Source organism: Diabrotica undecimpunctata, chromosome 10, assembly GCF_040954645.1.
Source record: "Diabrotica undecimpunctata isolate CICGRU chromosome 10, icDiaUnde3, whole genome shotgun sequence".
NCBI lineage: Eukaryota > Metazoa > Arthropoda > Insecta > Coleoptera > Chrysomelidae > Diabrotica > Diabrotica undecimpunctata.
Window position 1 is genome coordinate 32,658,537 of NC_092812.1, and position 16,330 is coordinate 32,674,866.

Consider the following 16,330-nt stretch of genomic DNA (forward strand, 5'->3'; position numbering starts at 1 on the left):
ACAACATGTCATTGTAAAAGAAATGTTCAAGATTTTGTCCTGTACACTGGGCATATGTTGGCGTCTCATATATAGTTGAGGCAGAAACAATTTACTTAAAATTTGCTATGGTCGCTGTCGGTCATTTCAGCCAGTTAGGGTTAGGTTCATACAGTAGATCCGCTGGATCTTTGCCCATTGTCATTATTCGTATTATATGAATAACCAGAAAGTAAAAGTTTTTACTAGTAATAAATGTGTCTTTCTACTTTCAGAATGAAGCCATGACTGGCATACACACCCAGAATCCCATAATATCTAGAATCACGTTAGCGCTCATGGAAGATACCGGCTGGTACATAGCCAATTACTCAATGGCAGATACAATGTCGTGGGGCAGGAACCTCGGTTGCGACTTCGTCATGAGAAGTTGCAAGGACTGGATCACCACAAAATCCGCTAGGTAAGTTTTTATTTATTTATTTTTTCACAAACATAGCAATATATCCCAGATATGCCCATTGTCTACTTGTGATTTTAATTATCTTTTTATTATAATGGTTTAATTTAGGGTAATCTAATATATATTAGACTAAAATAAAGTTTATTTTTTTGATAAATATACAAAGTTTTGGGCGTCCTATATGTAGGACGATGGGCACTTAATGGTACCTACATTAACTATACACTTTTTGTATGGTATACTAAAAAACATTTGACGTGGAGTAATTTGTCGCATTTTGAACATCTGGTGGTTGTTTTTTCATGGCAATGTGCACCAAATGATCCATATGATCAAACCTAATGTCTAAACCTTCGGTGGATGACTTATGACCTTTCGAATGTGTTTCATTCTTTTTATTTTGTATTAATAGCGCAGTGTCACCCAACACCTTAGGGTAGAAGGGTTTTTGATTATATATATATATATATATATATATATATATATATATATATATATATATTAATAGCGCAATGGCTACTCGTCTTCGGAATTTTAACTGATCTAGGTCCCCATATCTTTGTCTATGCAACTGCCTAGCATTTTGCAGAGCTACATCAATGCAGTGTGCCACCAGCGGATAATGGCTCAAATTTTGGTCACATCTGTCTACTCCTCCCATGTTTGCATCGTACAAATTTACCAGATGTGGCTGCGACACCTAAAATATGTATTGTAAAATATCATGAAATTAAGCATGTTGTTGAAAATAAAAACTAAATGCGTTTGTAATAATAATCTAAAAAACTATAATTTACCTGAATATTTGTCCGTTCTTTTCGTGAAAATCTTTTCACCCTATGCAGGGGGCTTACGCCTACTTCATTTGAGCACAGGGTGACAATGCCGTTGTCATGCCACTTCACGACAATAATGTTCTGGTTTTCTGTTTTTTTGAAATCGAAAATGCCTCGAGCTTGCTTTTTCATTTCTTTTGAGTTTGTTAGTGGCCCATTAGCTATGCGATTTTCACGTATTGTGCCGGTAGCGTTGAAAGTTTTCTCTGATAGCAATTCTAACAAAGATAACGTGGAAAAGAAATTATCAAAAAATAGGTGCATCCGTTTATTAGTTCTTAAAACGTCGGCATACTTTCTACCAAACAGATGGCCCTACTCCATAATCAATATACTTTTCGCTAATATTTGTGGTAACACCTTGGTAAGGTTCCATCCAATTTACGTAGCCTAATCTACTTGCTCCTACCCAAAGTTTGTAGCTATAGCGAATTGGCTTATTGTGAATAAATTGTTTACAGCCATGGCGGCCGAAATATGGTACCATGGCTTCGTCAACACATTGCATTTCCTCACATTTACCAAATTTCAAAAATGCAGCATTGAGGTGATCAAACAATGGTCTAACTTTAGCAAATTTGTCGGATGTATTTATAGTGACGTTGTCAGTTAGGTGAAAATAAGGTTAAATAAGTTTAAATTTATTCCTTGACAAAGCTTCAGAAACCAGTAAATTTTGACTCTCTCTTTCGTTTTCCCAGAACATTCTCCGCCTCCGAATAAATGCTTTTATCTCACGTTTTTCTATTTTTAGGCTATGGTTTTGTTGCCCTGCATATCGATTTAATTCGACAACTATTAGGTCCAATATTTTGTCATCAAAAAATAAAGAAAACATATCTAAAGGGGTTTGCAGAGGTATTTCTTCTTCATCGTTACTAAATTCTTCACCATCATACAGCAAATCTTCGGTTTCCCATTTACAAATCTTTTTTCTCTTTATTGTTTTTGTTCTCTTTGATGGCTTTTCATATTCTTTCACTGATGGGCCATCTTTGTCATCTTCTGTATTAGAGAAAATGTTTTGTCTTCTATTATATTTATGAAAATTTATTTCAGCAGGCGCTCTAAGCTGTTTAGCAGGTAGATTATTTATGATAAGTGTGTCTTCGTCACCAGAATCTTCATCAGTTTGAGAATCCGTGGCATTTTCTGGCGGAGAAATAGACAATGACTCAACGTTCTCTATCATATCTTCCTCGTGCCAGTGCATAATTTAGAGAAAAACCCCTGGAAGTGTAAATATACATGACATATGCTAAATTATTGATATATTTTGTATAAAAGCATGTAATTTACTCTATCATGCCTTGAAATGATATTATCAGTTCGCATGTACCTTAGTAAATTTCTGAATCTCGTGAGGTCATTGTCACTCTGAAAACCTCTATACCAGTGCCGTCCGTTTTCCACAAGTCTGTTGTATTAAGGTGACTTGCCTTTCTTACACCTGCAAGACATACGAGTCCTAAAAGGGCACAAATTTCATCAATGTGTGTTGGATATATATCTCGATTTAAATCTGTGGGTTAAAATTATTGCTAAACTGTCAAAAACGTTTATTAATAATAATTGTAACAATAATTTTGTTTTATCTTATTCTTACAATAAATATTCTATATTAGCGTTAAAAAATCAAAGTCAAAAAAATTCTCGTTCGAACCTTCGAACTGTAAACAAGTATTAAAGTAGTAATTAATATAATTACCGTATCATGCCGTAATTAGTATCGATATCAAGAAACTTAATACAATAACCGGAAAAAGTGTTGGTGTTAAATAGTAAAATAATTATCCCGTACAGAATTACTGCACATTTATTTATTACCCAAATTAACATACCTAAATATGAAAATACAAAATATAGTCCAGTACATTATGAAAAATATTTCCGATTGTTTTAAAAATCCTCGATGGAGCTTGTAATTGAACCGGTCTTTTCATAAACAACATAAGTCAATTTTTGGCAATATTGACATTTCTTCATAAATCCGTTTTTTATACGTCAACGCACCATTCTTAGCAGAAACGACATCAGTCTCGACTTGCTGTAGTAAACTACAGCTTAATATAAATACCCATTCCATTCGAAAACCACATGAGTCATCGATCAAGATGGCTGCAATAAATGGCACGAATAATGATCTGAATTTTTCTCTATATTTTGGACTTTCGGAGGTAGACACTTGCTGTGAATGTGAACACAGTTAGTGTTAGAAATGAGTGTGAGTTAGAAATAAAAATTAGGAATCCGAGTAAACTATTAGGAATCTTTCTAGATGATAATTTGGATTGGAGTGCTCATACAGATTACTCATACAGACCATAGGATGGTATCATAATATCATCGCCGCGTAAAATAAATGCATTATTTTAAAAATGCCAACGTTCACTGTCAAAGCGCAGCCAGGTATCGGACCATAGACTTGGACCATAGTATTCCAGCTTAGTATTTTTTCTACCCTCGAACCTAGTATTCTACGATCGACACTACGAGGCGCCGACCACCAAGCCTCGCTCCGACCATCGTATCGATCGCCAGGTAAAATAAATGCATTATTTTAAATGCGATCGTTCACTTCACTGTCAGTGCTATGATCTAGGCGAGGATATCATGCGATGGTCTCCGTAATGATCGCACCCTTAGAATGTGCTACTTTGCACTATTCCATAGCACAGTGCGGAATAACTGTTTGGGGTAATTCTTGTCACGCAGATCGAATTTTTAAACTAGAAAAAACAGTAGTGATGATACTTGCAAGAGCAGAGTATAGGGGACACTGTAAACCTTTATTTCTGATTTAGGTAATCTGCCACTACCTTCACTTCATATATGAGAAGCTGATTGAAATTCATGCCAATAAAGGTAAGTTTAACAATAAACTACAACTTCCATGATCACGATACAAGATCTAAAGATGCTATTAGAACACAACTTTAAGGGTTGACTAAGAGCATAAAAAATTCGACTGATGTTGGCTTGCATAACTTTTTGCCAGATGAAGTAAAAGTCTTCACTTATCCTCGTTTAAGTCACGCTTTTTGAAACATTGTTTCTATTCAAAAACGGAGTACCTAAGTACAACTTTTACACAATAGTTCTAGTTTGGTCAGGGTATTTGCCTATTATGATGATATTTCATGTTTTTATATTTTTATTTAGTGTGTTTGTCGCCTCTTAAATTGTTAATATTAAATATCTGTTTGTAATGTTTAAATTCGCAAAAATTTTATGTGTATGTATATAAAAATTGTCACTATTCCTTTGACTTGTCAAAAACAAAACTATTTTTGTATATTGACTAAATAAATTCGATTTTATTCTATTCTAAGTGGTTATTATAGCCTAACTGCTCCTTTCTCTCCATTGTATTCATCCTGTAACTCTGTTGACTACATTTCCACGTTTTTCCGTATGTAAAATGATTGTTTTCATTTGTTACAGAGGCTTTTCTATTCACCCTTTCTGCAACAAAGTGAAAAGAGATCCTTTGCAAACCGAATGCACAGATGATCGGACTTCAGTGGCTCTTTGTAACCTTGTAGAGCACAAGGAACCACTCCCAGTCATCTACCAGGTAAGTTGGATCCATACAAGTTGGCTGAAAGAAATTTGATATTTATACGAAACTGGCTACAATCTTTCCAATTTATTTACAGAACTTTGATAGTATCCAACACGTTGACAGCGGCAAAGAAGGATTTTATGGAGGGTCGATATCACTGGCTGATTATTGTCCTTACATTCAGGAGTTCACGTGGCGATCTAAAAATGTAGTTGTCCGTGGATCTCACTGCCAGTATTCAGAAAATAATCCTAGTAAGTAAAATAATTTGCTACCTACAGAATATAGTACTATAAAAAATACTGTTTTATTTCTCGTCTTAATTTGTTTCACTAAACAGTAGCTCCATAAGAATTCTTCCGTTTTTCTGTAAATATAATTAACTTTTTTGTTTCGACTAGATCACACTGTATATCTTTTCTTTTTTATTGAAGTTTCCTTTAATGAAAAAGATCCAATTGTTTTGTCGCCTATTATCATGTCCATTCCTTATCTTCAAGTCCAAATATTTAGGGGTGAGCGATTTAAAATAGCAAAGTTCATTATATTTTCAGAAAAACGAAAAATCTGGCAACAATGCAATATATAGTTTTTAGTTTTTAGATAATTCCATTGTGGTACAAGATACCCAAAAAGCTTATTTATTACATTTATTTACAGTCTTAATTTATTTAACCAATTCTAATAAAATTACTCATACATCTAAATAGCTGGATATCGGTCGAATGTATTTCATAATTAATTATTAAACATTTATTTACAGGGTGTTCAAAATTTGTAGTTTCATTATTGGATTATTCAATGTATAATTCACTTATTTTAAATGGAACACCCTGTATATTAATGAATTATTAAATTAAAAAAATTTTTCTATTTCGAATGATATACGGATGTCCTTTAACTAGGACTGATAGTTATGCCGTAATTTAAAATTTTGTTAAACGGAAATCGATTTCAAATATTTATAGTTGTTACTTTCGATTTTTAAACCCATCATTTTGACATATTTGTTATAAATGAAACCAATGTAGTTGTAAACAAATGTGTATACTTTATACTTTTACTTGCTGATACACAACGAATCAGAAAGAATTTTAATAAAACAAAATGAACATAAATAATACAAAATAAACCACAACTTACTACATTATAAGCAAAAAAATTTTTTTTAAAGAAGACTCATTCTCGACTTATTCAAGCAATTATAAGAAATTTTCTCTTACAGTGAAATAGTTGGGTAATTGTTAAATTTATTCCATTATTGATTATTAAACATTTATTTACAGGGTGTTAAAAACTTAGTTTCAATTTTGGATTATTCAATATCTAATATGAGGCTTATTTTAAATGGAACAGCATGGATATTAATTAATCGTAATATTAAAAAAAGTTTCCTCTTTTGAATGGTATAAAGATGTCCTATACTTAAGTCTCATAGTTTTTGCGTAATTTACAATTATTTAAACTCTTCATCGGTATATTGATTTTAAAACAAAAGATATAGTTTGTTAATGCCATTGCATGATATTGTCATTTTCTGACATTGCGGTTTGGTAATTGTCAAAATATAAACATTCGTGTGTAATATTTAACTTTCATTGTTCCTAAAAATGAATTACGCTATCCATGAAAGAGTCGACATGGTACTTTGCATTGGAGAATGTTTGGAAAATTGTCTCTTAACTTCTAAAGTTTAGGCTCAAAAGTATCCTGATAGAAGACACCCACAAAAGGAAGTTTTTGAGAGATTGCTTAATAGATTCCGTGCTACTGGTAATGTTGCATACGAAAAGGTAAACAAAAATAAACCAGTTATTGGTGATAACGTTAACGAACTTAATGTCCTGATTTCTATTAGGGAAAACCCAAATATTATATATATATATATATATATATATATATATATATATATATATATATATATGTGGCTAAACACCCCTTTAGGGGTTACGCCGCTTACGCTCTCTAGATCTATGTTTTGAGGTAGATCAGTCCTCATGTTCCTTATTTAATTTTCTCAGTTATTTTTCTCCATTGTGTCCTATCTCTGGTTTTTCCTTTCCACTGTCGTATGCCCGCCTTGTTGAGATCATTTACAACTTCTTGTAACCATGTAGATCTTGGTCTTCCACGTCTTCTTTTGCCAGCTGGTGTCCATTCCAATATTGAGAATATCGTCGTAGTTGATCCTGATCTCCATACGTGTCCTAGCCATTTTGCTCTTTGTTGTTTTATTTTACACACTATATCTTCCTTAATTTCTTCCAGTAGCTCAAGGTTCGTTCTTTGTCTAAATTCATTTTCATTTATTTTTATTGGTCCCAGTATTGCTCTTAGTATTTTTCTTTCTTGTATTCTAAGGTTTTCCTCTTGTTTTTTTGTCATGCTGAGGGTTTCGGCTGCATACATCATCGTCGGTCGAATTATTGTTTTGTATACCTTCATTTTCGATTTCTTACTCAATAGTTTATTTTTTAGTAATTTCTTATTTGCATGGAAGGTCTTATTTGCTGTAATAATCCTTTCTTTGATTTCTGTTTCTCTTTCTCCATTGTTTGTTATTAATATTCCCAAGTACTTAAATTTTTCGACTTCTTCAAAAATGTATTCGCCTAGTCTAACCTTTTTGTTTTCGAAGTTTTTATCAAATCTCATTATTTTTGTTTTTTCTTGGTTTATTTTTAATCCCATTACTTTTCCTTCTGTTACCATTTCATTTAACATTTTTTCCATTGTTTTTCTATTTTTTGTTATTAGCACAATATCGTCAGCGTATGCTATTATTTGTCCTTCTCTAGTTCTAAGGGTACCTTTGTTTATTTTCCTGACGATGTATTCCAGGGCAAGATTAAACAGGGTTGCTGATAACGAATCTCCTTGTCTAACCCCTTTATTTATGACAAATTCTTCTGTGTCTCCTACTTGAGTTTTTATACTCACTACAGTTCTACTCATTGTCATTTTTATTAATCGTCTTAATTTGTTTTGTATTCCCATTTCTTTCAGAGCTACCATTAATTTTGATCTTTTTATTGTATCAAATGCTTGCTGAAAATCTATAAAAAGCAGTTCAATTTCTATTTTATATCCATGAGCTTTTTCCATAATTTGTTTAACTGTATGTATGGCATCTGTTGTAGACTTTCCCTTAATAAATCCGCATTGATAGTGTCCTATGATATTCGTCATAGCGTTGGTCAGTCTTCGATGTATTAAGGTCGACATAATTTTATATGCTGTGTTTAATAGCGTCAGTCCTCTGTAGTTATTACACATTTGTTGGTCTCCTTTTTTATGAATCGTGATAATTTGTCCTTTGTTCCATTCTTCCGGCATTTTACCGGAATTAATTACCATTAATTTTTTAACCCAAATATTAGTACAAGAAAAATTTCGGATGAATTAGAAATTAGTCGAGCTGGTGTATGTAGAATACTTAAGACCAACCACTTTCATCCGTATCACATTAAACTTCACCAGCATTTGACAGAACAAGATTATGGTAACCGTTTAAATTGTTGTTTATGGACTTTAGATAAAGTTGGAGAAGATCTTGATTTTTTTAAAAATGTATTATTTACAGACGAATAGACTTTTCATAATAATGGTCTAGTAAATAGACATAATTTTCATTATTATGACACAGAAAATAAACATTTATTTCGGACTATTGATCGCCAACACCGATGGAGTGTTAATGTTAGGGGCGGCATTATAGTACGTTATGGACCCGTATTTTTTTGACGGACATTTTAATGGGACAAATTTCTTAAAACAAGATTTTTGGACACTGCTTGAGAACCTTCCACTTAGCCTACGAAGAAAAATGTGGCTCCTGTTGGACGGAGCCTACCTTAACAGAAAATTTACAAACAGATGGATAGGTAGAGGTGGTTCATATAACACTATTCACTAATTATCCTATTCCCAACGAATACAAATCCAAAGACATAAAAATTTTAATTTATTTACAAAAAATGTATTTACAACCACACTGGTTTCGTTTATAACAATATGTCAATATGGTTTAAAAATCGAAAGTAACAATTATAAATATTTGAAATCGATTTCCGCTTAACAAAATTTTAAATTACGGCAAAACTATCAGTCCTAGTTATAGGACATCCCTATATCATTCGAATGAGAAAAATTGTTTAATTTAATAATTCATTAATATACAGGGTGTTCCATTTAAAATAAGCCTTATATTACACATTGAATAATCCAATAATGAAACTACTCTAATGAAATTTTGAACACCCTGTAAAAAAATGTTTAATAATTAATCATGAAATACATTCGACCAATATCCAGCTATTTAGATGTATGAGTAATTTTATTAGAATTGCTTAAATAAATTAAGAATGAGTCCTCGTTTAAAGTGTTACATTTTAAGAAAATTCGACATAACTCAAAACACTCTTTACATAGGTATAGGGAAGGCTTATGAAACTATACCTTATTTTTTGCAGACAATTAGAAAATCCAATAAAATACAGGGTGTTCCATAAGAAAAAATATAACTTTGAAACGACGCGCTTTATTGTGACACCCTGTATATTTCAGAATAATTTTAAAATGTAGCCTTTATCAACCTACATACTATATATTTAAAAAAATTTCAAAATCTTTTACCGTTTCGCTGTAATCTTCCGTCTCGTTAGTGCTGACTCACCCTGTGTATATATATATATATATATATATATATATATATATATATATATATATATATATATTATGGTAATTTGTCAAGAAAGAATTTATTAAATTTAATAATTAAATAAAAATGATAAAGTGCTGAAGTATGTAAAAAATGATAAAGTTATCAAGTTCTTTAATGCAACTACTGAAATATAATACAATTTCAAAATCACAAACATTTAGTTAGACGCTTCAAGCCTTATAATCAGAGAACTTTAACGAGCAATTAGCAATCAGGATTTAATTATTAATTTGCTTCAAAACTCGGTCAATTTAGAGGTTAAACATGTGCCAAATACAAACAAAGCGGTGTTGCCAGAGCTCTTCTGAAATTTGTCGCTAAATTAAATATAAAATAAAATCAATGGTATGCGACACACGATTACGAAGTAATTGTTTTGAAACGTGGAGTCCGTTTTTTAAAAAATATTTAATACATTTTCTACATCTACTAAACACAACGGAGACGAAACTGTGATAACAACAACTCAAAATGACAATCTTTTGCTTTTATAATATCGGTAACAGTAGTTAGCTAACCGCTGTTGTAATCCTGGCGGCGCTCTTGCCTGAAAACTTGAAATTAAAAACAGTATTTTTTTAGATTCGTATATTTCATTCAAATAATTTGATATTTTTCCGATATTAATTTCAATTCCATGTTACTCTTTAGCTCCTGACATGAATTTTGCTTTGGAAAAATACGGTGAAAAATCACGTTGTTTTGAGCACACCAATCAACTGTGGGACGAGAGATCGTGTAAGCAAGTGAGGCAGTGGGTACATTGGGGATCTGGATGCTACGCTTATAGATGTGAAAATGGAAGGCTTCATATACTGGTAATTATTTTTTTCTTAATTCTATCTATTTATCTATTAAAATACACGAAAACCAACCGTGTTAACTATAATATTTAAATCTGTTTATTAATACTTTCAAAAGACACATAATTAAATTGGCTAAAAAAGTAGTTTTTGAAATAATAACAATATAATATTGGCAAAGTACAATGTAAATATTATAATCAGAATAATATTATGTATTAAATATCATGTTTTTATGGGATTAAGCCACAAATGATTGTAATGAAAATTACATTTTATAATTGTTGTTTTATACATAATTATATTTGTATCAAATCAAATTTTGAACACAATTTAATTGTAGTATAATAGTTAGCTTCGTACAAAATTTTGTGAAGTATTTCACCACAAATTCCGATTAATGACATTTTGCGATTTTTGTTTGTATCATAATGTATTCGATACGTATCCAACTTATATGCAAACAGTATGGATTTATATAAATAATATCCTAAATAACTATTCCACACAAAATAATGACATTGTGCCATCTGTATGCATCAATTTACCATAGGTATTCATGCGTCAATATATATGCAAGTAATATGGATGGGTATAACTACTGCATTAACGTCATAACATTAGCCTTTCTGTAACCTCTATAATAAGTTTTTTTAAAAACTTTTTTATCTAGATTTTGTTTATTGTCAAGGAGTTGTAAGTTTTCGATACATATTTATTTAAAACATTAACGTTGACGAATTAGGCTGTTAGTTTCATTTTTGTTCAAATCTTTTGGTAGAGATCCATTTTTGGAATATGCTTAATCCAGGAAGGGGTTGACGATTGTTTTTCAAAAAAATCATTTGTTGAAAGGTCGATAAAAACATATACAGGGTACGGCAGATAAACGGCCAATTAGAAATATCTCTAGAACTAAAGGTAATTGAATCATGAAAATTGGAATGAAGGGGTTTTGAAGAGTGACCTATTTAATGAAAATATTTTCATCTATTTGCTACTTCCGGTTATACCGGAAGTTGTTTGGAACTTCGTTTTTTTTTAACGGGACACCCTGTATATCTTTTAATTTTAGAAATATTCACGTTATTCTGAACATTTTTTGTTAATACTTTCCCATGCTTACCGTTTTTGAGTTATAATGGTTTATATATGAAAATTACACTTTTCTATCATGTATATAAAGTTTAATATCCTCTAATGTAGTGGTTCCCAACTGGTGGTCCGCGGACCCCTGGGGGTCCGCGAGGTATGGCTGAGGGGTCCGCAAGATATAAAAATAAATTTATGAGGAGCCAGGGAGAAAAACGATATAAGTCCATTTTGCAATTTTTTTTAGGAGAACGAAAACAAAGTTTTTCTCTCTAAACTAAATCTTTAAAATTAATAACATATATCGCGCAAACTTAAAGTTATATCAAATTTTAGATTGTTAACTATAACTTTGGTTATATACCTAAAAAAAATATTTTCGTGTAAGACGGATTCGGCCTCCCCTCTTCACCACCACTGGCACTGGAACTAGATGGGACCCTACTTTGGCTTTATGCCGTTAAAATGCGTCGCTGTATGGCCAATAACATTGAAGATACATTGCTGGTCAGACTTAGCATGAGCGACATATTTGCTCTTCAATTGGACGAAAGCACCGACATATCAAAAAATGGAATAATGTTGTGTTTTGTTCGATATTTGTGAAAGGACCAGATATTGGAAGATTTTCTTTTTTCATACGAACCACTTCACACAACAGCAGCAGATATTTTTACTGCATTGAATGATTTTTTCAATAAACATGACGTCACATGGACAAAATGTGTGGGCTTGTCTACGGATGGAGCAAAATCAATGGCTGGCCTCAAAGCAGGACTTCAAACTCGTGTCAAAGCAGTAGCTCCTGAGGTAAAATGGACACACTGTTGTATTCATCGTGAAGCCTTGGTAGCCAAAACATTGCCTGAACCTTTGCAGAAGATACTTTACAAAGTAGTTTAAATCGTTTAAATCGTAAAACTACATTGAAACGCGACCTCTGCAATCCAGATTATTTTCTTTGTTGTGCAAAGAGATTGGCAGTGAGCATGAACACCTTCTTATTCATACGGAAGTAAGGTGGCTCTCTCGAGGGAGGATATTGACAAGATTTTTTTAACTTAGAGATGAAGTTCGTGTTTTTCTTCTTGACACCAAGTACGCAGATGTTCTCACTGACTTTTCTTGGCTTTGCTCAACTGCCTACTTAGCTGACGTGTTTGAACACTTGAATGTATTAAACATAAGTTTGCAAGGGAAAAATATGTTCAAAGTAGAAGACGATTCAAAGTGGTAAAAAAGTGCCAGCTGTGGGCGGCAAGGATTGAAAACGAATCGTTCACTAACTTTCCTAATTTGAAACAGTTCTTGGAGTCTGCAGAGCAGAGTTTACCTGACCCGATAAAGATCAACGCAGCCGAGCACCTACGCAGCCTAGCCACGACTTTTAGGATATACTTCCCTGAACCTGACTCTGACGATGGTTCGATTCGAAATCCTTTTAGCTGTCAAGCAATTGAACAAATCTAAGGCCTCACAGAAGAATAACAAGATAAACTTGTGGATTTGTCGAGTTGTGGTACGATGAAGGACATTTTTAATGGCGCAAAAATAGCAGACTTCTGGGCAACAGCACGCAAGGATTACAAAGAACTTGGAGACAAGGCCATGAAAAAAATCCTTCCGTTTGCAACAACCTATCGGTGTGAGCAAGCATTTTCTTCCATGTACTTCATGAAAAACAAATATAGGAATCGGCTTGACATGCGGTCGGATTTCAGAGTGAAAGTTTCAAGTTTGGAACCTAACATTACAAAAATAATGGATTCTAAGGTTAAATTCAACGTATCTCATTAATTGAGGAGTGAAAATTAAAACTAATAATGTACTTGTATAGGTACTCTGTATTTTCACAAATAAATCCTAAATAGCATTAGTTTGATTTATGTTTTCACATATTTTGGCTCTTTTCAGGTAACTTTATTTTTTTAGGTCTTTAGGAAATAGTGGGGGTCGTCGTCATTGTAGTACCTTGATGAAGGGGTCATTGGAAAAATTTAGTTGGGAACCCCTGCTCTAATGTAATTTGAATAAAAGTTTAAATTCCTCATGACCTTATTAACCAGATACAGCATTATCGTTTACAGTGTAAAGTTGTCTTTTTTATTATACATGGTACTGTCAAAATTGGCATAAAACCGGCATCCTAAATTTTCGCCTAATTCTTTTTTTTTTCAAATGGGACACCCTGTATGTGATTCGTTATTTTAGAAAAGTATTTACATTATTTTAGAAAACTTTATAGATTTTTTTCACAAAAAAGAATTTTCGTAGACTGTCTTGTGTTAATTTACAACTTTCATATTGTAAGTTACACATTGAAAAATTAAAAAGATGCTACCAAAGAAAATATGCACTAGCTTAATAATGTAATAAATGTTCAAAATGTTACCCATCAACATTATAGCTTCCTCGGTAGTGACAGGTTTAGACAACACGTTATTTTTAACATAAATCCAAATATAGTAATCTAACGGTGACAACGGGATCTTGGTGACCAGAGAAACGGATCTTTATTAGCTATGCGTCTATCGCTAAATATTTCATCAAGCAATTTGCCGACTCGTCGAATATTGTGAGCCGGTGCTCCATCTTGTTGAAACCAAGCGTCGATATCCTTATTATTATGCAAAGCGTGCAGTGCTGGTACAATTCATCATCTTCATCTTTGGCTCGACAATCCTCTGTGGATCTTGGCCTGCTCTAAGATTCGTCGCCATTCTGTTCGGTTTCTGGCAACTGCCATCTTCTGATTTTTAATATCCGTAAGTCGGTTTCAACTCCATCTAACCACCTAATTCGCGGTCGGTCTTTGCTTCTTCTTCCTACAGGTGTTCCTGTGGGTAGCTTTTTAGCAATCGTATTTTCTGGCATTCATATTATGTGTCCAGCCCATTTAAGTCGCTGTGTTTTAATGAACGTTATGACATCTGGCTCATCAAAGAGCTGATACAATTCAAAATTATATCTTCTGCGCCACTGCCCTTGGTCGTTTATAACTCCAAATATTTTGCGGAGTATTTTACGCTCAAATATTCCCAAAAGTCTTACATCTTTCTGCGTTAAAGTCCATGTTTCTGCTCCATATGTGAGGACCGGCCTCAGCAATGTTTTGTATATAATAATTTTAGTTCTTCTTTGTATGTTTCTTGAGTGGAAATGCTTTTGGAGTCCATAGTATGCCCTATTTGTAAGATTTATTCGTCTTTTGATTTCTTCGCTTGTTTTATTGGTAGCAGTCAATAGCGACCCAAGGTATGTGAAGTTGTCAACACGTCCAAAGGTATGACTTCCAAAGACTGTTTCTCGTTCCTCATTTGCTATCGGATCCTTTGTAACCAACATGTACTTGGTTTTGGCTTCGTTGATGACTAGACCGACCTGTTTTGCCGCTGTTTTCAATTCTAGGAGATATTGCTCAACATCTCGCTTACTACGCCCTATTATGTCAATGTCATCAGCATGCTAAGACTTGTATCGATCTATTGTAAATAGTACCGCCGTCCCGAATTCGTGTATGTCGGACTTCCTTTTCTAAGGCAATATTAAATAGAAGGCAAGCCAGAGCATCCCCTTGTCTGAGTCCATCCTTTATCTCAAAGGATCTAGAATTCTCTCCCTGTATTCTAACAGTGGCTTCTAACTTAGACATTGTCATTCTCGTTAGTCGGATAAGTTTCTCTGGTATACCAAACTCATGCATTGATTGGTATAGCACTGTTCTCTTGACACTGTCGTATGCGGCCTTGAAATCGACGAATAGGTGATGGGTTTCAATCTTGAATTCTAATGTTTTCTCGAGAATCTGTCTTATTGAATGAATCTGGTCAATTGTTGATTTTTCTGGAGTGAATCCAGCTTGATATTTACCAACTATGCCCACTGTGTAAACTTGCAGCCTTTCGTAGAGAATATTTGCTAGTATTTTGTAAGCAGTTGTTAACAGGGTTAGCAACTGGTACAATTACTTGCCGTAAAATGTTGCAGTAACGCTCTCCGTTTAATTTTTCGTCATAAATCATTTTATGCGCACACTTAACTGTCAAGGGTCAAAGATGATTTGGGTACTAGGATGCTACTTTTGCTTACAGATTTTAGAGCGTTTATACAAATGTCGTTATAGGCTAATGTAAAGAGGATGGAGCTTAGAACAGACGGAAGGATCCTAGGTACAAGATTGCCCAAAGGACAAGAGTCTTCCTTGTATCGTATACAATAATATATTGCACCAAAATTACAAAAAATATATACAAGAACTTGCCCTTTTTATCTGCAATTTTTTCTCATTTGGACGAACTTTTCTGGACGTTACAAATGTTCCTATTTTTAAAATTAAATTAAACTAACTAAATCCATTGCGTTATCTATAACCTTAAATTATAATATAATTTTCAGGTGGGAAATTATTCTTATGAATGTTACCATGCCAACCAGGAAATTTCTATTAGAATCATTAGCAATGGATGGCTGCATAAGGGAGCCATCGTCTGCCCTCCATGCAAAGAAATATGTGCCGTAAGTACATAATAACTTATATGTACATTGTACACGTACAAATATACAAATTTTTGAAGTTATTTTAGAAAATTCTTGTAGTGTCGCCACCGTTTTTCCAATATAACACCCTATATTATTTTACAGTTTTGAATGCGTCTTGATAAGATGATCATATTTATGGCCATTATTAATAATACAGGGTGATATTTTAAAAACATGTAACATTTCTTAAAGTAAATAAATACATTAATTGAATTATATTAGAATAAATGTTTTCTGTCTAAGTGCTTTCAATAAACCAGTCTGTTAAAATTAATCTGTAGGCTCTATTGCGTATACTTTTCTCTTAAGATATCAATACAGAAAAAACAA

The 16,330-nt window shown here is 33.0% G+C and overlaps 1 protein-coding gene across 1 annotated transcript in view; it reads left to right on the top strand.

The window, feature by feature from the left end:
* The window catches only part of Invadolysin (leishmanolysin-like peptidase, invadolysin), a 210,284-nt gene that overhangs the window by 175,134 nt on the left and 18,820 nt on the right, over positions 1–16,330 (top strand). The window contains exons 8-12 of the mRNA XM_072546245.1: positions 255–442; positions 4,723–4,855; positions 4,938–5,097; positions 10,218–10,384; positions 15,857–15,976. Coding sequence (XP_072402346.1) covers positions 255–442; positions 4,723–4,855; positions 4,938–5,097; positions 10,218–10,384; positions 15,857–15,976 — 768 coding nt within the window. The remainder of the gene's footprint in view (positions 1–254; positions 443–4,722; positions 4,856–4,937; positions 5,098–10,217; positions 10,385–15,856; positions 15,977–16,330) is intronic.